The 22134-nt window shown below is 43.6% G+C and overlaps 1 protein-coding gene across 1 annotated transcript in view; it reads right to left on the reverse strand.

Annotated features, from left to right (window-relative positions):
• Positions 1-22134, reverse strand: part of RAB28 (RAB28, member RAS oncogene family) — a 363574-nt gene that overhangs the window by 327698 nt on the left and 13742 nt on the right. The window contains 2 exon segments of the mRNA XM_070948382.1: positions 4156-4244; positions 17972-18068. Of these exon segments, the coding sequence (XP_070804483.1) occupies positions 4156-4244; positions 17972-18068 (186 nt within the window).

Consider the following 22134-nt stretch of genomic DNA (forward strand, 5'->3'; position numbering starts at 1 on the left):
CACTAGAAAGCAATGATAGAGAGGATACGGATTATTATAGCGTGTGGGATATGTGGTACAAGTGGTTAGAGAAAAGAAAACAAAAGTGAAGCTCGAGAGAGCTTAAAGTTTAATTCAATAATTAATTTATAATTGTTATATAGAAATGAGCAGTACTACCTGTAGCACCAACTGCAATTGAGTATAGATGTAAGAATATGTAAATTACATGTGAATAATATGTATATATATCTACAAAGAATTATGCATTACTATGGGTAATACCCTTCAAATTAAGATAATGTAACTAGGTAATATTATGTAAATAACAAGTAAATAATATGTATATATGTATTAACACCATGGAACCGGAAATGTTGGAATTGTATTATAATACTTTCACAATAAAAAATTAAAAAAAAATATCCAAATAGAGAGTCCATTGAAGGAGCCAGATAGAAAACAGTCTTGAAGGCCGGACTGAGTTAATGAATTGGAGGCAGACCGGAAGGGGAGGCGTGTTTTAAAGAAATATTAACTCAGTCATTGGCCAAGGACATGAGGGCAGCCCATTCAATGGACTCTCTAAGCAGCACAAGGGAGAATGTCAGGGTTTTGAGATGTTAAAAGAATCAGACAAGATAGATCACTTCAGATTTTTTTTCACTTTTAACATATAAGCTGTACAATTCAATTGAAAAACAAACTGAAATCTTTTAGGGGCAAAAATAAAAAACTTAAAATGTGGTTGCATAAGACTGCATGCCCACTTATAAGGAGGGATGTGGCTGTGTTCAGAATTAATCAATCACATTCAAACCCATGTTAAATAATAGTCATTATACATCTGTCACCAAATTAATGTGACTATGATCAAATCTATATAAAGTTTAACTGTTCTAGTAGGATTTTTCTGACATGTATTCAGTTGCCTCTTGCACAAAAGCCAGTCTACAAAGAGTTTACAAAGCATCAAAGGGATCTCGTTGTTGGAAGGTATCAGTCAGGAGAAGGGTACAAAATGCTTTCCAAGGAATTGGAACATAGCGAAGACAGTCATCAACAAGTAGAGAAAATGTGGCACAACAGTGGCATTACTAAGAATGGGATCTCCCTCCGAAATTGATGGGGGTAAAAAAGAAGAAAACTGATCCAAGAGGCTGCCAAGAGGCCTACAGCAATATTAAAGGAGCTGGAGGAATTTCTGGCAACTACTAGTTCTGTACTACATGTGAGAACAATCGTCTGTATTCTTCTACCCCTGTGGGGTAGGGTAGAAAGCCGGAAGCCTTTTCTTCCAAAGAAAAATATCCAAGCCTGGCTACATTTTGCAAAAACCTCCATCAAGTCTGACAAAAGCATGTGGGAAAATGGTCTGATGAGACCAAGATTGAACCTTTTGGCAGTAATTCCAAAAAAGTAAGCTTTGCACAAAAACAATACTGTACATCACCAAAAGTACACCATACTTACAGTGAAGCATAATGGTGGCACCATTATGCTTCGGGGCTGTTTTCCTTCAGCTGGAACTGGGAGTTTAGCCAACATATGGGGAATTATGAACAGTTCCAAATATGAGTTAATTTTGGCACAAAACCTTCAGTTCTCTGCTAAAATGCTGAAGATGAGGAGGAATGTACCTTTCAAATGACAACAACCCAAAGATACTTCCAAATCAACAAAATAATGACCAAAAGAAGATCAGAGTTCTGGAATGGTCTCTAGCCAAAGCCAACACCTGAATCCAATTGAAAATCTGTGGGGTAACCTGAAGAGGAGATGCCCTTGCAATCTGACAGATTTGAAATGGTTTTGCAAGGAAGACATGGCAAAGATTCCCAAAGCAAGATATGCCATGTTGATAGGCTCCTACCCCAAGAGACAGAATGCTGTCATAAAATCAGAAGGTGTTCAATGAATAAGAGCCTTGGTAGTACAGTGGTTTAAAGCACCCTGTTATTAACACAGCTGCCTGCAATTACTGCAGGTTCGAATCTTACCAGGCTCAAGGTTGACTCAGCCTTCCATCCTTTCTAAGGTAGGTTAAATGAGGACCCAGTTTGTGGGGGCAATAAGCTGACTTTGTATAAATATACAAAAGTATGAAGGCTATTGCTTAACGCATTGTAAGCCACCCTGAGTCTCCGGAGAAGGGCGGCATATAAATCAAATTTTTTAAAAAAGAGTATTATTTATTTATTTATTAATTCAACTTATATACTGCCCTTCTCCCAAGGAGGACTCATTAAAGATGTGCACTCTTATGCAATCACATTATTATAAGCTTTTTATTTTTATATTTTCAGTTTGTTTGTAATTGTACATTGTTATATTAAACGTGGGAAAAATTCTGAAGTAATTTATTTTGGTCTGATTTTTTACATCTCAAAAACCTGGCATTTTAACAGGGGTGTGTAAACTTTTTATATCCACTGCATACATATATATTCATACTAACTAAAACTTTGTTATAAAAACCATATATAACCACTGATTATATATGTGTCAACTACAATTAATTAACCATACTTTAATGTAAATTTCCTTGCTTGCAAAGTACTATTTATTTTCACTGTTTTGTAAAAAGATTTACCATATTTTTTGGAGTATAAAACGCACCTTTTTGCCCACCAAAAGAGGGTGAAAAATAAGGTGCGTCTTATAAACCGAATGTAGCCCTGCCCACCCACTGGCCCCCACCCTTTGGCCTGTGTCTCGCAGCAGTTACCTTCTTGCAAGCAAACAGCAAGAAAAAACAGCCCCTTTCAGCATAGGTTAATTAGCACAAGTTGATTAGATCGGCCTCCCGACTCTCAGCTGATTTGCTCTCAGCTGTTTTGTGCAGGGCTCTCCTGCTTGCTGCAAAAAGTGCTGGAGCAGATTTTTTTTCCCTAGCTATGCTGAAAAAACAAAACTGAAAGTAAAGCAGGCTCTTTGCTGCAATGTGACAAAATGAGGCAGAGAGAGATTTCTTTTTCTTTTTTCTCACCAAAAAAGGTAGGTGCAAACAATGGGAAATTTAGGGCAAAAGAGGAGAGTTCAAGATTTTAAAACACAAAAGAAAAAAAGCTCTATTTAACTAGGGAATTGTAATAATTGAGATACTATTAATTGTATATTGTGTTGAAAGCAGAAATGGTTAAGTTGTGGTTTGGAGGAATATATGGGGGAAATTATTTGGTTTATTATTATTGGTAAATATAATTAATTGATTTGTAAGAAATTGGATGGCATGGAAATAATTGGAATATTCATGTTCATATTGATTAATATACAAAATATACATACATGTATACAGGTACAAAATGTACAAATATACATAGTTATAACTAATTGATTTATATAAAAATGTTAAATTTGTATTAAACAATTGTAATATTAAATAATTAACCAATGTGAGGATAGATATAAAAACAGATGACAATGGGAAGGGATATAATATAGAATAGAAGGGAAAAATTGAATTTGATTAAGATTAGAGATGAGAATGAAGGGTAATATTGGTTTTTTAAAAAAAATAGATGAGAAGTAAATATGGCAAAAAGGAAATATAGAAATAGTAAATGTAATTGAAATGACTAAACACTGTTTAAATTTGTGAACCAGCCAAACACTCTGTTCAAAGAAAATACATTATATGTTTGTATGTGCATTTGTCTAAAAAATTTTTAAAAAACTTTAAAAAAAACAACAACCAAAAAAGGTAGGTCTTATTCTCCGGTGCGTCTTATACTCCGAAAAATACGGTATCTAATTGGTTACCATCTATAACTTCCCCCAGAAATTCAGCTAGCTGAACAAATTTAATGCCATAGGATTGCCCTTAATTTCTTCCTTCTACTCCTTTTTCTCAACAGGGAAGTCACACAACATGGGGGTATCTATATAACTGTGATAAAAACTGCTATTTTCAACTGAATATACACAATATAGAGCAAGCAACATCTGTTTCAGAGAGCTATTAGGGATACATCTCATATATAAAAAAAGTACTGTCCTAGCACTCTGCCCAAAATAACCCTTGATCTGCAAAATGAATGTTCAAATAAATTTCATTTATATATTCACATTTTCATATTCAGTTAAAGTTATGTTGAAAAATTATTATTTTTAAATAAACATTCTAAGAAAACCAACAGTAAGAAACTATGATAGTTTATAATTCTTTAACCATACCTGTGCACCATAGATATATTTGTCTAGCATCTTGCTTCCTATTGTTTGGCCTCCGATATCCCATACATGAAGAGTAACATTTATATTTCCTGAAAAGGGGGAAGGGGAAACAAAAAGCTGATGTATAAGGCATAGCTGAGTTACAGAATCAAATAGAAATTCAGTATTGAAACACTATACAATATACCTATATAAAATGCGTTCATCACTAATTTATTTGTCTTGTAAAAGGTAAGTAAGAAAAGGTAAGTAAAAAACGGACATTGCTTACCTGAACGTCCCTTCTCGACGCGCAGCTGGAGAATCCAAAGCTTCGGGTAGTTCAATAGTCGAGTAGCCTACACTGAGTGTGTTCCTTTAAATTTTCCCTCTTCAGACACGCCCACTTGCTCGGCAGAGCCTCAGTTTTGTTCATGAAGGAAGGAGCAGTAGAGCGTAAGGAAGAAAATCTTCAGCAGCCAAGTAGGGAGGGTTGGATTCTCCAGTTGCGCGTCGAGAAGGGACGTTCAGGTAAGCAACGTCCGTTCTCCAACACGCAGCTTGGAGAATCCAAAGCTTCGGGATGTACCCAAGCAAGTTCAGACAGGGGGAGAGACAGGCTGCTGCACGTCGTCTGAAGAGTTGCATACAGCTTGGAGCACGCGGTGACCAAAGGACGCCTCCGCCGAGGCAAAGGAGTCCACCTTGTAGTGCCGTATAAAGGGATTCAAGGATGACCAGGTAGCCGCCCTGCAGATGTCGGAGACGGACGCATTGGTGGCCCAGGCGGCCATGGTGGCGGCGCTCCTGGTGGAGTGAGGAAGAATTCTCTGCGGAACAGGTCTGTTCCTAACTGAATAAGCCCTGGAGATGCAAGATTTGAGCCATCTCCCAATTGTTGTAGAAGAAACCTTCCGGCCCATGGTGGCGGGCAGAAAGGAGATGAAAAGCGATTCAGATTTTCGGAAATGCTCCGTTCGTTTAATGTATCTGCGTAGGGCCCGGCGGACATCTAAGAGGTGCCAGTTTCCTTCCCGAAGATGTCAAGGTTCCGGGCAGAAGTCCGGGAGAATCAATTCCTGGGCTCGATGGAAGGAGGAATTTACTTTAGGTAGAAATGAGGGGTCTAGTCTCAGTACGACACGATTGGTGTGAAAAATGCAGAGGTCGCTTCTCACCGACAATGCCGCAAGTTCAGATATTCGGCGAGCCGAAGTAACTGCGACCAGGAATGCCACCTTGAGTGTCAGAAACCGGAGGCTGATGGAAGCGAGAGGCTCAAATGGAGGATGCATGAGGGCCTGAAGGACCAAGGTCAGGTCCCAGGACGGGTAGCGATGGATATCTGGTGGGCGCAGGTTGACTGCCCCTCGTAGAAAGGCGCGAATCATAGGGTCCTGTGAGAGAGGAAGATTTGCGGAAGAAGAGAGAACAGTACTTAGTGCGGCAACCTGGCGACAAAGAGTGTTAGGAGCGAGGTGCTTATCGAGGCCCTCCTGGAGGAATCCAAGAGCCTCAGGAACGGAGGCGGACGTCGGGTCCAGGTGAGACTTGGCACACCAGGAGCAAAAGGAAGTCCAAGTAGCATTGTAAATGCGACACGTAGATGGCCGCCTGGACGCCTGAATAGTGGGGATCGCATTGCTGGGCACCCTGACTCTCCTTAGCAAGATCCTCTCAAATGCCAGGCAGTCAACTGCAACCACTGGGGTTCTGGGTGCAGCATGACCCCCTGGCTGAGAACGATCCTGTCCCCTGGTATCCGCCATGGCCGTGCTATCGACAGGTCCATCAAGTCCGCAAACCAGGACCTCCGTGGCCAATGGGGTGCGACAAGAATGACATCGGCCCTGTCTGCTATTATCTTGCGAATCAGGCGAGGAAGGAGTGGCAGAGGGGGGAAGGCGTAGAGGAGACCTCTGGGCCAGGGAGAGGTGAGCGCGTCGACTCCTTCTGCCTGAGGACACGGGTACCGAGCGAAGAACCTGGGGAGGTGTGTGTTGTCGCGGCTGGCGAATAGGTCAACCAGAGGCATGCCGAATTTGCGAGCAATTTCGACAAACAGATCGGGGTGAAGGCGCCACTCGGTGTGGTCCAGATGTTGCCTGCTGAGCCAGTCCGCTCTGATGTTCGTGGTCCCGGCAATGTGCTCTGCTGTTAGGGACAGGACATGCGCCTCCGCCCATATCAGGAGCAGAGTCGCCTCTTCCATAAGTGGTCCCGAACGGGTCCCCCCTTGACAGTTTACATGTGCCTTTGCTGTTACATTGTCCGTGCGTATCAGGACATGATGCCCCGACACGAACTGCTGGAACCGTTGGAGCGAGAGGCGGATCGCGCGAAGCTCCAGCCAGTTGATCCCCATGCGGCGATCCTCTGGTGACCACGTACCCTGGGCGACGTGAGTGAGAAAGTGACCTCCCCAACCTGACAGGCTGGCGTCCGTTGTCACTATCAGATGCTGCAGATTCTGAAAGTAACAGCCCTGTTGCAGGCTCGGGGAAGACCACCAGAGGAGGGACCGTGAGACCTCCGGCGGAAGGGATACTCGTGTGGAAGAGTTGCTCCGTCTGGCCCTCTGAAAGGGTAGGAGGAACCACTGCAGCTGGCGGAAGTGAAACCTCGCCCAAGGGACGACTGACAGGCAGGATATCATTTTGCCAAGCAGGCGGGACAGGAGCAGTAACGTCACCACCCGGGAGGACAGGACTTGAGATGTCAAGGACTGGAGACTGGAACAGCGATCTGCTGACAAGAACACCTGGCCCCTCACCGAATCTATTACTGTTCCTAGGTGAAGGATTCGCGTAGTGGGCTGCAACTGGCTCTTTGGAATGTTGAGGGAAAAGCCGTGTTGACAAAGGCAGCGGCATACTATCTGCAGGTCTCGGGAGGCCCGGAGCGGAGTGGGGGAGAGCACCAGGATATCGTCCAAGTAGCAGTGGAGCCGCACTGGCTGTTGATGTAGGTGGGCCGCCACTGCTGCCAGGAGCTTCGTAAAGGTTCTGGGGGCAGAAGAGGGGCCGAAGGGCATAGCCCTGTATTGGAAATGGCGGGTGTTGTAGGCAAAGCGGAGAAAACGACGATGGGACGGTCGTATGGGCACGTGGAGGTAGGCCTCTTTCAAATCGATGGAGGTCATCCAATCCGATGGTCGAATGGAAGCCAGGATTGAGCGAAGAGACTCCATTTTGAACTGATGATAGATGATGAACTCGTTCGGTCTCTTGAGGTCCAATATCCCCTGTAACCCCCGACGCTTTGGGAACCAGAAAAAAGATTGAGTAGAAGCCGGTCTCCCGATGTTGGGGGGGGGACCGGTTCTATGGCCCGTATTTGGAGCAGGTGATGGATTTCTGCCTCCATTAATTGACGCTTGGCTAGATTGGACGAGAGAGGACATTGTACAAAATGGGAGGGGGAACGAGAGCGGAACTCCAGGGTAAGACCTAGGCGGATCGTCTGGAGCACCCAGGCGTCCGTTGTTGACAACTCCCACTGAGAGAGAAAATGTCTCAGACGGCTGCCGATGGGACGGTGGGTGTAGTCATTTTCCTCTTCTGAAGGCACGGGAGCCCGTACCTTGGAAGGGCCGTTTGGTGGTTGGGGGCTTCCGTCCGTGGTCTCTGAAGGAAGGTCTATCGGATGAGTGATCGAATCCTTGCGAGTAGGGTCTGGAGGAGAAGGACCCGGAGGGTCCGGCGTCATACTGAAAGGGCTGCCTGGTGGAATAGGACGAAGGTTTATGTTCTGCTCTTTTATAAGAGGACGGCATGACCTTCCGCTTATCCTTGTCTTCTACAAGGATGGGGTCTAGAGCGTCCCCAAAGAGTCGGGAACCCTTATAAGGCGTTGAAGCCAGACGCCACCTGGACTTTGCATCAGCCTTCCAGTTTTTGAGCCACAGCAAACGGCGAGAAGTGACAGAGGACACTAAGGCCTGCGATGCAAATTTAGCGGCATTAAGAGAGGCGTCTGCCGTATACTCTGTCGCTGCCACCAGCTTGTTTACATCCTGGTGGAGACGTGTGTCTTCAGGAGGGAGGCGCTCCTGAAGTTGGCGGAGCCATATCAAGGATGCTCGACTGAAGAATGAAGCCGAAGTAGCCACTCTGACCGCCCATGCCACGGCATTATGTGTCCGACGGAAGGTAAATTCTGCTCTCCGGTCCTCCGAGCGTAGACCATCCGCTACATCGTTGGAGATCACTGATGATGAAGTCAGATTGGCCACTGGAGCGTCCACCGTTGGCAGCTGCAGTAGTTCCTGAAGGCAAGGGGCCGAACAATATAGTTTTTTGTCCAGGCCTGTTGGGGCGGGCAATGAGGAAGGCGAGGCCCAAGAACATTGAACCACTTCCGAGAATAACTCTGGACACGGGATGAAATCCGCTTCGTGTTTAGGCGCCGTAAACAATGCCTCATGCGGTTGAGAAAGTCCTGGTTGATCTGACTGCGGGGCCGGATAATTCATCTTCGTAGCCAGCTTGGCCTTATGCAGGAGAGACTTAAATAGTGACAGTCTGAAAAGGCCAGAAAAGGTAGGTTTCTCTGGAGGCATGTCTTCATCGTCGGAGAACTCCAAATCCTGGAGCTCAGCGTCACCATCCTCTGAAGATGACTCCCCACAATGACCATACTCATGATGCGATGTATCCGGGTGGCCCGCGGAAGGATACTGGTATGTAGACGGCTGGGACGGGCGGGGGAGAGGAGGAGGAGGGTATTGCGTCTGAGGCCAGGCAGCATATTGTACTGGCTGCTGTACGTTCGCTGCCAGAGTGCAGGAGACAGTCTCAGATATCAGGCGAGGGATATCATACTGGACAGGTGGAGGCGCCAAGTCCACAGTGCGCAAGCCAGCAGCTGTGGGAGTAAAGGTTGCCTCAGGTTGAGCCCTCTGAAGACGGGGGGCACCACAAGACAAGTCTATAGGGCCACCCAGCTGGACCTGGTGGGGAGCAGAAGGCTGAGGTGGCTCAGACTGGAGAGAGACGGTTGCGGCAACTGATGGTATTGCTGATGGGGCAGCTGATGGTATTGCTGATGGGGCGGAACCGCTGTCTCCGCCACAGGTGAAAGTGGAGGCGGTTGGCGGGAATGCGAGGCCTTGTCCGATAACTTGCGTGCTTTTTCAAACTGTCGTTCCAGGGCCTTGTGTCTCCTGGAAGCATCCTTGGCTGCAGCAGATGAGGACTTTGACCGTTTAGAGGGCGGAGCCGCAGAGGAAGAAGATGCGTGAGAGGAGCGTTTCCTAGCCTTCCTGTTTGGCCTGTCTGGCTGAGGTTCTGGAGAGCTTGGACTATCCTCAAGCTCCGAGGAAAGCTCACGCTCGGCCATAGTCAGGGGCAAATGCCAATGAACAAGGTAAGTGTAAGAAAATATTTATGATTATTTTTCTTTTTTCTGTTTATTTTCTTTTTTTTCTTTTCTTTTTTTTTAAGGGAGTTGAGGATCAATCAACTGGGATGAAGAAAAAGAAAGGAACAGGTAAGTCAATTCCAAGGGTACAGCCAGGAGCCAAGTCACGTTGGAATAGGATGGCTGAGAAGAGATATTTGACAGAATAGTTGCCTGTTGGCTTCTAGCATGCTACCGCGCGTGCGCGGAGTTGTTGCCGGGCAGATGAAGGCAGCCGTTAGCCTGTCTGGAAGTAGGCAGTAAAATATGGCGCGAGGTTATCAAGGAGAAGGAAAAAAACCCCAAACTAGGACCGCAGCCAGGAAGCGACAGAAATGGGGCTGGATTCCGTTGCTTGCTTCGCGCTGGGCAGACCCTGCTGAGAAGGGCGATCAGCCAGCCACTAAGGAGGGACGCGCAAACACAAACCGCTAATAGAATGAGGAAATTAAGGCGCGAGCTGTCAAAATAACGCTCCCAGCGCCTGAGGCGATAGAAATGGTGCGCGAGTCCGAAAGGCACTCCCAGCGCTTCCCACAAGTCAAAGAGTCCAAGAAATTGTCAAGCCGAGACTTTTCGCCAGACAAAGCCAAAGCTCGGCGAAGAAGGGCGGCAGCGCTAAATCCCTCTGCGGTTTGGAGCGTGCGATCGCTCAAAAGCAATCCCGACGCCGATGCAATCCACAAGTCTTTAGAGCGTGCCGCTGAGAGCAGGGCCGCAACTCTAAAACCGCCCAGGAGAAGATGAAAAGTCAATGGCGGGGGCGGTATTACCGGCAAGCCGGGGAGCCAACCCACATGCCGGGCGGCAATTGAAAGGTCGGAAGCGTTGAATGTGTATTGGGGCTCTTCGGAACGAAGAAAGAAACAGCAGGGAAAGCAGCCTGGAGCCCCAGGCAACTCACCCCTGCCACAGAGTCCAATTAATGAAGAACTTCTAATCCAAAGGAAAATTCCAAAGCTTCGGAAGGAACAATAGTCAAGTAGAATAACTGGAGAAATATTCAGACAGTGTCACAGGCTCGACTGAGTGAACTAAACTGAGGCTCTGCCGAGCAAGTGGGCATGTCTGAAGAGGGAAAATTTAAAGGAACACACTCAGTGTAGGCTACTCAATTACTGAACTACCCGAAGCTTTGGATTGTCCAAGCTGCGCGTTGGAGAAAGGTAAGTTTTTTACTGCACACAACCCATGGTTGGCTTTAATATATCAAATTTCAAAGAATGCTGAAATTCATTAAGAGGCTTCTCCAGGGGTGAAATCCAGCAGGTTCTAACAAGTTCTGGAGAACCGGTAGCAGAAATTTTGAGTAGTTTGGAGAACCGGCAAATACCACCTCTGGCTGGCCCCAGAGTGGGGTGGGAATGGAGATTTTGCAATATCCTTCTCCTGCCATGCCCACAGAACCAGTAGGAAAAAAAATTGGATTTCACTGGGCTTCTCTTGTTTTTTAAGCAGCAGTTGTACATAATACACTGACAAATTGTCTTTACACATAATGGTAATTTGAAATGCAGATTTATTTGGCTGCCCAGCTAATGTTTTCTAAGCCATGTGACTAAAATAAAATATTGAAATACAAAATTATATTTAAAACATTTTAAATGTTATAAAATGAAATATAAAATTTTGCTCAAGATGAAAAACTCTGGTAGTGCTGTCCTGACATATATCTACTCAGACATAACCCCCCATGAAATCAATGTTACTTACTTCCAAAGAAAACTACAGTGTTGCAGTCTTAGTAACCCAAATTATCAAAGCTATGTTGCATCACAGAACTAGTTTATTAGTTTAAAAGATGAGCTACTTAAGATGCCAAGGCAAGTGGCAGTATCTTTATTAATTTCCCAAAGGATGAAAAGATTGCGGGAGAGGGGGAGCTTTTTGCATTCTACAACAAAGCCCTTCAGACTGCCACCAGATGCAGTGACCCTTCTCAGCATCCCTGCTTCCTTCTCACTGCATCTGGTGGCAGTCTGAAGGGCAGGGCCAGCACAATATCCACAGAAGACAATATTCTGTTATTCCCAAATGATTAGGGCCATTTAAACTGGGCAAAAAAATGGATTAGCCGCTACGTTTAGGTTTTTTAAATTACTGAAGGCATAAAATAAGTGCTCTAAAACTGTTAACTACTTCATCTTAAAGAAATCCCACCTCTTAAAATGATAATATGATTAAAGGCATGGTATGCCATACAAACAAAAAAACAACAGTGCATGGAGCATATTCACCCTTTGCCAATGGCACAGCGATAAATGCACTGGGGGTTCCAGGAAGGATTCAGCCTGCCTAACAATTCATTGGTTATGGGGGGATCCCTGACTGGATGGCAATTTACACTCATCCTCAGCCATATCATTTTTTTTTCCTGCAGTGCTTTAAAAACAAAAAAATAAAACACCAAATAGGCAGGCATAAAGTAGATTTTGGATTCAAGCCTATAAACAAAATATAATGTAATTTTGCAAGTTACCGTGTCACAAATTATTATTTTCACCATTTGTTAATAGCCATCCAGGAAATATTCCTTGTGGGTAAAAAACTTTCCCTTTGTTAGTAATGCAATTAAAAAAAAAGATATAACTGTGCGTATTATCAAGAGAACCTTTTTTCACTTTTCTCCACAGCATTTTTTTCGTATTGAAGTATTTTTAACAATGAAAAAGAAAAGCTTTTTTATATTAAGAGAAAAAAAGTTACACAGAAACTTTTCTTTGGAATTTCACCATTATGTTGATAAGTATTTATACTTGATCAAACAACATGATCCACACACACACACATTTAAATGTATTATTTTCTCAATTATTTTCGAAAATTAATTTAAGCTGAAATCAGTGAAGTTTAATTTTGGCTGCCTTTTATAGTAGTTAAAAATCAACTATGCCATAGAATCTTCAGATTCTCATTCTCATTCTCTCTCCCTCCTTTCCTCCCCTCTCTATTTCAAATTTGGAACAGCATTACCAGAAGCATTTGAATATCTTTCTGTCATTTTGGAACTGTTCCAGGTACAAAATGTGCCCATTACTAGCTTCCAAAGGCACTATATTTGAAATGTTTTGCACACCACTACTGTTTGTATCTTTCACACTGAATAACCTAAAACAACCTAAAATAGGTGGAATTTAAACAAAGTAGTATTTTCCCCCCATTATACTGATCTACACCAGTCCACTCCCCTCAAAAGCCCCAATCAGGCATATATTTCAATAGCATTATAGTCTTGCTGTTGAATATACCACCCTCAAAGGAGAATTTTTGTTACACGAAGAAAATGACTTTTGAGACTGAATTGTATCTAACACAAATGCATAATAAAACCTACTAATTTATTAGACTTTTAAAAAACAGTGATTTTATTTCATTCACCTTTGCAAATTTTCAAAAAATAAGACATTTATTTGAACTATCCAATATTATTTGTATAATAAACTTCTTATTTTGATGTTAATATTTTAATTAAGCTCATATTTGTTTCTAATTGCAGCTGCATCTTTAGTGGAACTAACGAAAAAAGACAGTTCACAATAAGCAACTTGGCTTGTTAATCTTTCTATAAAATTGCTGCAAGGAAACAATTTAATCCTTCGAGACAATTGCCAGACAAATGATCCCTACATTTCTAGCTGCAGAAGAAAATGGGTTAATTTTAATATTGCTAAATGCCTATTTAAAAAGATAGCTTTAGCTGGTATACGAAATCATCAATATTTCAACCATGTAAATATATTACCTTACAACATTTCTGATGTAAGGCATGCAGACATTCATGCCAATGGGTCTTTGCAAACAACATTTCCCCATGGGTAGCAGACAAGGGTGCTAAATAAATAAATCTGTGGAAATGACTCCAAAGAAGCATTAATGGCTCTGATAACTGCATGACACACAATCTATTTTGATTGTGGCTTTTCCCCATCCCCAAATTTATAAAAAAGAATATGCATCTACATTTTCTTCAGGTATGCTTTTCTATATTTTTTTTATCAGAAGCTGATTACTTATTTGGGACATAATAGCAATAATTCACACAAATGTTTTGGCTTCCAAAATTAAGCCCCAGATACAAGTAAAAGCCATTGAAGTATAACATAAGACTAAATATTTTAATAACTTACATTTTAAAGAATTTTACAATTAAAAGTTCACAGTGAACTATTGTAGTATCTATTTTTAAAAGTTGCTGGAACTTTCATTTTGTTGTACTACATAGCAAATAACATTCAACCAAGTGTGAAGCTGAGTTTATCAAGAATGCAGGGCAAATACCCAAAAGTTTTTGGTCACTACCAGTAGTAGGATTCAATAATGCTCTAAATACTCTAAATACTCTCAATACTCTAAAAGTATACAAGTGTGCTAATTAACCTTAGTTAAGTTCTATATCATTAAGACAGAATTAAAACCACTTTTGTTCATTTCTTTTGCTGAAGACTTTTAAACCCCCTCACAGTAAAATCCTGCTCACTGGGTTATAGGTGCAATTTTCCTTCAAGTATTTTAACTTACTCTTAATGAGTTATATTTGTAAAACCTCTGAGTATCAGCATTATTTTAAGCCCAGAAATCTGAACTATGACTACATGTGGGGTATACTGCATTACAGGTATACACTAATGCTACAACATACAATTATTTTAAACAAAGAAAATTCAGTTAATTTGTATATATTGTCCACCCTGGTGTTATTGTTTAATACTAAATATTAAAAGACATACTCAATTTAAAATAGATTACTTTAGCTAAAATTATTTCTTTAATTTATAATGTGCTTAATTTTGCATGTTACATCTTAGCAGTCTTCCAGGAAATCCTGTCTGATCCCAGGAGCAGGTCAACCTAGCTGGCATTCATGGGGAAACTTGCAAAATGGTTGTCCAAAAAGGAGAGGTATACCACTCCAGTAACATTGCCAAGAAATTACATGAATGTAGTTGTTAGCAGTTGCTTTTATTTTTGCTTTAAGTAATTTGATTTACCATGATTAATTAAATATAACAGCTAAATTATTTTATGAAATATTTAAATAATATATACATACACGCAAATTTACACTCAAATCCTAAATTCAAGAATACCAGTTCAGAGATCCTTTTCTGCACAGCATTTGACCATGAAGTGTGTGTTAAGTAATGTATCTCCTATTTGCAGAAAATAATTTGATTCAGTCAATTTTGCTAATTCTCCCTTTCACTGATAATTCCTTATCATCTTGCGCTTTTTACTTTTAGCCAAGGCAAAATCTACTCAATAAGCAGCAGCTCCAGGAATGAAATAAAAATCATTGATCCTATCCCAACAGCGCCAAAAAGCTAATTCCAAGACCTACCTTTGAAACAATTTGGCCAAAATCCTTTCTATTTAATCTATCTAGGAAAATCTCAATATTGCCAATTTCTTATCTATTTATCTCTTGGTGTGTTGCAAAGCCCTAAAAGAATTCCTAAACAGCAGAATGTCAGGCTGCAGCAGCAGTCTGAATTTCACTTTGAAATTAATTGTGTGATTTCTCTCCATGTTACCCCTGCCAAAAAATAAAAACCAGCAACCATCTAGAACTGTTGGAGAAAGATAGAAGCAAAGGGAATTTTCTTCTCCTTGCTGAATGCCTGGATTCTAAGTTTTTTTCTATATTTTGTTTTCGTGTGAAATCACTGGTTTCTCGTTTTGTTTTACTGTTTCACTGTCTTTTGCCTAAGTACATATATATTTTACTACTTTACTACTACTACTTTACTACTTCCATTCCTTCTTCTCTATATTTTATGTGGATTGTGCTCCTCCATATTTTATATGGATTGTGTGCATCTGGAGAGGGGTAAATTCCAAATGCATTCACCACTAAAAAGAGTTGGGGAAGCTTTTCTTAACTTGAGGGTTGATTAGTTTCTTAAATAAATCTCACTAATTTCAACCAGATTTAACAATGCATAAATGTGCTCTTACGAACCTATTTTTGAGTCGTGTTTTATTCACTAAATTCAATAATGTCCAAAAAAAAACCAAACCCACCAGCTACCAAATATAACCTGAATTCAACCCAATGAGCAGAGATTAAAATGAAGAAAATAGAAAACATTTATAGAATAGAAAAATAGAATCAATATTTATGATAAAATAATAAACTCAAACTAAAGACTCAAAATATCAAGCTATTATTAAATACACCATAACTCTAAATAAATAGCTGACACATTTTTCCATATAGTACATTTTAAACTGAACCATAAAAAGATTCAATCTTCCAAAATTGATGCTTGCATAGCTGTAAAGCTGAATATCAATCAAAGTTTGTGAAATATTCTAGAGAAATAATAACTGAATATCTACCAATTACACTTACAGAATTTGGGACAAAAACAAATCTAGTAACTGAACATGAAATGCTTTTTCATTTTCTAGTTGTGAAATGGCCTGCAATGTTTCAAACACATCAAAATTCACTTTTCCATTTTATGTTATATACAAGAGAACGTAAACATTTTTGGGGGTGGGAGACCATAAATAGATTCATTGCAATGGTATTGAATTCTGTTTGGTTATTTCTCTATGAACAGAATATTAGCAAATGAAAACTCTATCTTACATACAAGCTAGACTTTTCATTTGCTAGTACCTCTATAAATATTATGAATATTTATACAGGTAGTCCTCAACTTACAACAGTTTATTTAGTGACCATTTGAAGTTACAACGGCACTGAAAAAAGTTACTTGTGACCATTTTTCACACTTATGACCATTGCATCCCCGTAGTCATATGATTTACATTCAGAAGCTTGACAACTGGTTCATATTTATGAAGGCTATAGTGTCCCAGGATGTGATCACCTATGTGACCTTCTGAAAAATGGAAAAGACAGATTCACTTAACAACAGTGTTACTAATTTACAACTGCAGATTCACTTAACAAATGTGGCAAGAAAAGTCATAAAATGGGGCAAAACTCACTTCACAAACTTCTCATTTAGCGACATAAATTTTGGGCTCAGTTGTCGTAAGTAGAGGACTACCTATGAAACTCGGCACATTGTCGCCACCTGACATATTGTGACATTTTTCCCTTCACGGAGCCGGGGTGGATGTGGTCTGCATGTGACGCATCCGGCCCATGGGCTGCCAGTTTGACACCCTAGTTCTAGAAGGACAAGGCTAATATCCTTTGATTAGTCTATTCTGTTCACAGAGAAATAACCATTCAAACATAGAATTCAATGCGATGATATATTTTTTTTAAATTTGATTTATATGCCGCCCTTCTCCGGAGACTCAGAGCGGCTTACAATGCGCTAAGCAATAGCCTTCATTCTTTTGTATATTTATACGAAGTCAGCTTATTGCCCCCACAACTGGGTCCTCAATTTACCTACCTTAGAAAGGATGGAAGGCTGAGTCAACCTTGAGCCTGGTGAGATTCGAACCTGCAGTAATTGCAGGCAGCTGGTCTTAATAACAGGGTGCTTTAGACCACCGTACTACCAAGGCTCTTGGTCTACCCAAAAAAAAATCTGAATAACTAGGTCCCAGCATTAATTTGGGTAATTATTTATTTAAGCCTGGACAAACTTGTACATCTGATAGTTTTTTTAAAAAAAAAATCTAAAATATTTTCAAGACTTAATTACTGATGCTCTAATTTAATTTATTGTTCAGAAGAGACCATCTTCATTTTACTAAGGTGAGAAAAGTACAAGCCTATGCATTATTAATTCAGCTATGCTTTGTTTGTTTTATACTAACACCCACAATAATAACAGCAAAAATTTCACGTGAGACTGCAAGAATTTTTCTTTTCATTTCAGTTTGTTAAAGCATTATAAACTACATCTAGAGTTTTATGCTTGCAAAGTGAATTACAAATGGACTTCTTTCCCACTGCCAAATTTTTCAGAAACAAACTTTTAAGATCTTGCCCACCTTTCTGAATTAATTCTTTACATTTTCCTTGCAGCATGATACAACTGGCATCTAAAATAGTTCCTTTGCACCATGAAATTGGATATTTTGAATGTTCAAAATTGTATTTTCATGACTGTCTGGGGGTCTATTAAATACCAGCAATTTCATGTAGCCTAGCATAAGAAACCATTCACATATCAGAATCTAATGCGTCCAAAAGGGTCAAGTTCTACTTTTCCTGAATTTACATATTCATCCTCCAAATCAAAGATATAATAATCTCAAATAGTATGTGCAAAATATAAAATAGTGCAACAATACAAATTTATTTAGCAATGAACCTTGTTAGTGGAATCATAGAATAGGGCTGGAGGAGACCTTGGAGGTCTTCTAGTCCAACTCCCAGCCCAAGGTAGGAATTCCATCAAAGTTTTGTTCACATTCCTAAAGTATTAATTTTTCTTATGCTTTCCTGAACACTTTACTCTTACTCTTGTTTTTTATATAGTGTATTCTAATTTCATCTTACCTGGGAGTGTTATTCTTTTCAAAAAGAAGTCAAGTCCTATGGTTTGCTTGTATTGCTTTCCAAAAGTATCGTGTACAAAACGAGTAGCTAAAGAGGTCTAAAAAGAAAATTATATCTAATTCAGAAGCAATGAACAAAAAAATCTAAATTTAAACTCTATTATTTCTAATATTTTATTTCTTTTACTTACGGTAATAATAAAGCAATTTTGTAATACTGCAAAAACTTTATCCAATCACAGCTCTTAGGATCACATCAAATATTAACTAGTCCGTTGATGTCGTCGGTGATCCTGGGGATGGCCCCAGGCCCAGGGGTGTTCCCCAGTTGCCTTGGGGCCGTCGGACTCCCTGGTGAGCTCGAGGACGCTGCCAGAGTTCTTTTCTTTGGCAGCGGCAGTGAAAGTGGCGTCAGCGGCGGCTGCGGTTGCAATGGCGGCCGTCTCGCGACGGCGGGAAGGAGAACGTCGGCCATCAACCCTGCTATGGTGCTCGATGGACTTAACGGCAAATTATAACATCAACCATCCGGGACAGGCTATGACCAGCGGGAGGGCTGCCCAGTTGATGGGTTAGTCCCTCACGTCGTTGGGAGGCCTCCGCTGAATTTTGGGGGCTGGGAGATTTCTCCCCCTATTTTCCATCGTTCCCCTTGGCATTATGCCTGTCTCGGATTGGTTGCCGTTTATGGACTCGCTGGCACTGAAATCTGGCTCATATTCATCGGAGCCCTTCCCCCTGCCATGGAGGGGGACTGTAAATTTTGTTGGGAGACTATGGGAGCCAGTGTACTTCTTCCATCCCACCAGCAGAGGGGACTGCCCATCATACCAGCCACCGTGAGAGGGTGGTCTTGGTTTTTTGTGCCCCTCTGGCGGAGTCGGTATGGTATTATCTGCACTTCACCAGCAGAGGGGACTGACCATCAGACCAACCACTGTGAGAGGGTGGTTGTGGACTATTAGACCAGCCACTGTGAGAGGGTGGCTATGGACTTTAACCCCTTGTGCTGTACTGATATTGCAAAGGTTCACTACTTCCATCTCACCAGTAGAGGGGACTGACCATCAGACCAATCACTGTGAGAGGGTGGTTGGATTGTATCCCCATTGAACTGTGTCGACTTGGCAAGAGATCCTACCCACTGTGGTGAGGGGACAGTGGACTTTGGATCTCGGATTTTGGATGCCCCCATCTTATTTGTTCCCCCTTGGACCTCTTATTTTCCATCTGGACCCTTGGGACATGGTCACTTATCCTCTGTGGCAAGATGTATTCGGCAGCTGAGCTTCTTGTTCTGCGAGACTCCCCCCTCTCGCAGGATTGGCCCTCCACTTTATCGAGGGCCTACCTCAATGACGGATTTTGGAATCGCGAGAGGTGGCATGCGGCGAAGAGGTGGTTGAGGGGTTTTTTAAAATTGTCATTTGCCAATCTTTTAAGGGGTTTTGGGAGGGGGGAGGGTTGTTTGGCAAAGGATAGGGAGGGTGATTTGCTGGGGAGGGGACCAGGCCCGGCACAGGGTCGCGTTAGGGGAGGTGCGGAGCGGGGATTGGAGGGGGTTGGTGTTGGTAGGGAAGAGGGCGATGTCATCAGGACCGTGGGTGGGAGGGGCAGGTATGGTGGGAGCAGGGGGCCATATCATGTTGTGGGGGCACGCACCCGCTGTCTCCAAGCGGTGACGTGCTCCGGCTCCCAATGCTCTTCTCGTTCCCTGAGTTGTCCGGAGTCTCAGAGCCTGGGTCTTAGGCTGATGTTGTGCAACGCCACGTCCGTGGTTAATAAAGCCCCCCTCATTTGTGAGCTGATTCAGGAGGGGGGAGCGGACCTGGCAGGTATTACAGAGACCTGGTTGGGCCTGGAGGGGGGGTCCCCCTCGTAGAAATGTGCCCACCGGGTTTCCGCGCATTTCATCAGCCGAGGGCCCAGGGTAGGGGTGGGGGGGGTGGCGGTTATTGTAAAGGAAGGTCTTGATCCTAGGGAGGCCACTGTACCTCAGATAGCCGGTTGTGAGTCTCTCCTTGTGAAGTGGGGCCATGGGAGGCAGATGGGCCTGCTGGTTGCGTACCTGGCTCCTTGCTACGTGGCAGCGACCCTGCCCGAGCTCCTCAATGTTATAGCCGGGGTGGCGGTTGATACCCCCAGGCTTTTAGTCATGGGGGATTTCAACCTGCCGTCCATCGGTGAAGCATCTGAGGTGGCGCGGGAGTTCATGGCTTCCATGACGGCCATGGACCTGACCCAGTTAATTCAGGGCCCCACTCACACAGGAGGAAACACGCTGGACTTGGTTTTCGTCTCTGGTCAGTGGTTGAATGGCTTAGATACAGGGGATATAGTTACTGAACCCTTGTCATGGTCAGACCATTCTCTCCTCAGACTTGACTTCCTGACCGCTACACCCCACCGCAGGGAGGCGGAACCGATCAGGTGGTTCCGCCCCAGGTGCCTGATGGATCCTGATAGGTTCCGAATGGAGCTTGGGCCATTTCCTGAGACTCTGGCGCGCGACTCGACGGAAGACCTGGTGGCCGCCTGGGATAGGGCGGCCGCTGGTGCTTTAGATCGGGTCGTGCCTTTGCGGCCTCTGACCCGGCGCTGAATCTGCCCAGCTCCTTGGTTCTCCGAGGAGCTGAGAGGGATGAAACGCCGGAAAAGACCCCTAGAGAGTAGTTGGAGGGCCAGTCGCTCCGAATCTGACCATACACTAGTGAGGTCTTATATATACCTACTTAGTGGCGATAAAGGCGGCGAAGTGTAATTACTTTTCCGCTCTTATTGCGTCGGCAGAAAATCGCCCAGCTGCCTTGTTTAGGGTGACCCGCTCCCTTCTCCATCTAGGAGCGCGGGAAGACCCCATGCAAGGTCATGCTGAGGATTTTGCGCATTATCTGCACGATAAAGTCGCTCAAATTCAGGAAGGCTTGGACTCTGACTGGGTAGGTACAGGCGGGTTGTCCGAGGTGTGTCTTGAGACGGTTATCTGGGATGAGTTTGACCCTGTGACTCCCGAGGACGTGGACAGGATGCTGGGGAGGTTGAACGCAACCACATGTTTATTGGACCCGTGTCCCTCCTGGTTGGTGCTGGCTACCCGGGAGGTTACACGAGGCTGGCTCCAGAGGATTATAAATGCTTCCTTGAGTGAGGGGTTCTTGCCTCCCGCCTTGAAAGAGGCGGTGGTGAGGCCCCTCCTCAAGAAGCCTTCTCTGGACCCAGCTGTTTTAGCAAACTATCGTCCAGTTTCCAACCTTCGCTTCTTGGTGAAGGTTGTTGAGAGTGTGGTTGCGCGACAGCTCCCGCAGTACCTGGATGAAACCGTCTATCTAGATCCATTCCAGTCCGGCTTTAGGCCCGGGTACAGCACGGAAACGGCATTGGACGCGTTGGTTGATGATCTCTGGAGGGCTCGGGACAGAGGTTGCTCCTCTGTTCTGGTCCTATTAGACCTCTCAGCGGCTTTTGATACCATCGACCATGCTGCGCCGGTTGGAAGGATTGGGAGTGGGAGGTACCGTGTTACGGTGGTTCTCCTCCTATCTCTCCGACCAGTCGTAGTCTGTGTTGGCTGGAGGGCAGAAGTCGACCTCAAGGCACTTGGTTTGTGGAGTGCCACAAGGGTCGGTCCTCTCGCCTCTCCTGTTCAACATTTATGTGAAGCCGCTGGTTTTGGGGTGCAGTGCCATCTGTACGCTGATGACACCCAGCTGTATATCTCCACCCCAGACCACCCCAATGATGCCCTTGAAGTGATGTCCCGGTGCCTGGAGGCCATGTGGGTCTGGATGGGGAGGAACAGGCTCTGACTCAATCCCTCCAAGACTGAGTGGCTGTGGCTGCCGGCATCCCGATATAGTCAGCTGGTGCCATCACTGACTATTGGGGGCGAGACATTGGCCCCCGCGGAGAGGGCGCGTAACTTGGGTGTCCTCCTGGACGCACGGCTGTCTTTAGAAGAGCATATGATGGCCGTGGCCAGGGGGGCTTACTATCAGGTTCGCCTGATACGCCAGTTGCACCCCTTTCTGGATCAGGACTCCCTATGCACGGTCACTCATGCCCTCGTCACTTCCCGCCTCGACTACTGCAACGCTCTCTACATGGGGCTCCCCTTGAGGAGCACTCGGAGGCTCCAACTGGTGCAGAATGCGGCCGCGCGGGTAC

Source organism: Pituophis catenifer, unplaced genomic scaffold, assembly GCF_029215685.1.
Source record: "Pituophis catenifer annectens isolate HBS135680 unplaced genomic scaffold, rPitCat1.0.hap2 SCAF_8, whole genome shotgun sequence".
Taxonomy (NCBI): domain Eukaryota; kingdom Metazoa; phylum Chordata; class Lepidosauria; order Squamata; family Colubridae; genus Pituophis; species Pituophis catenifer.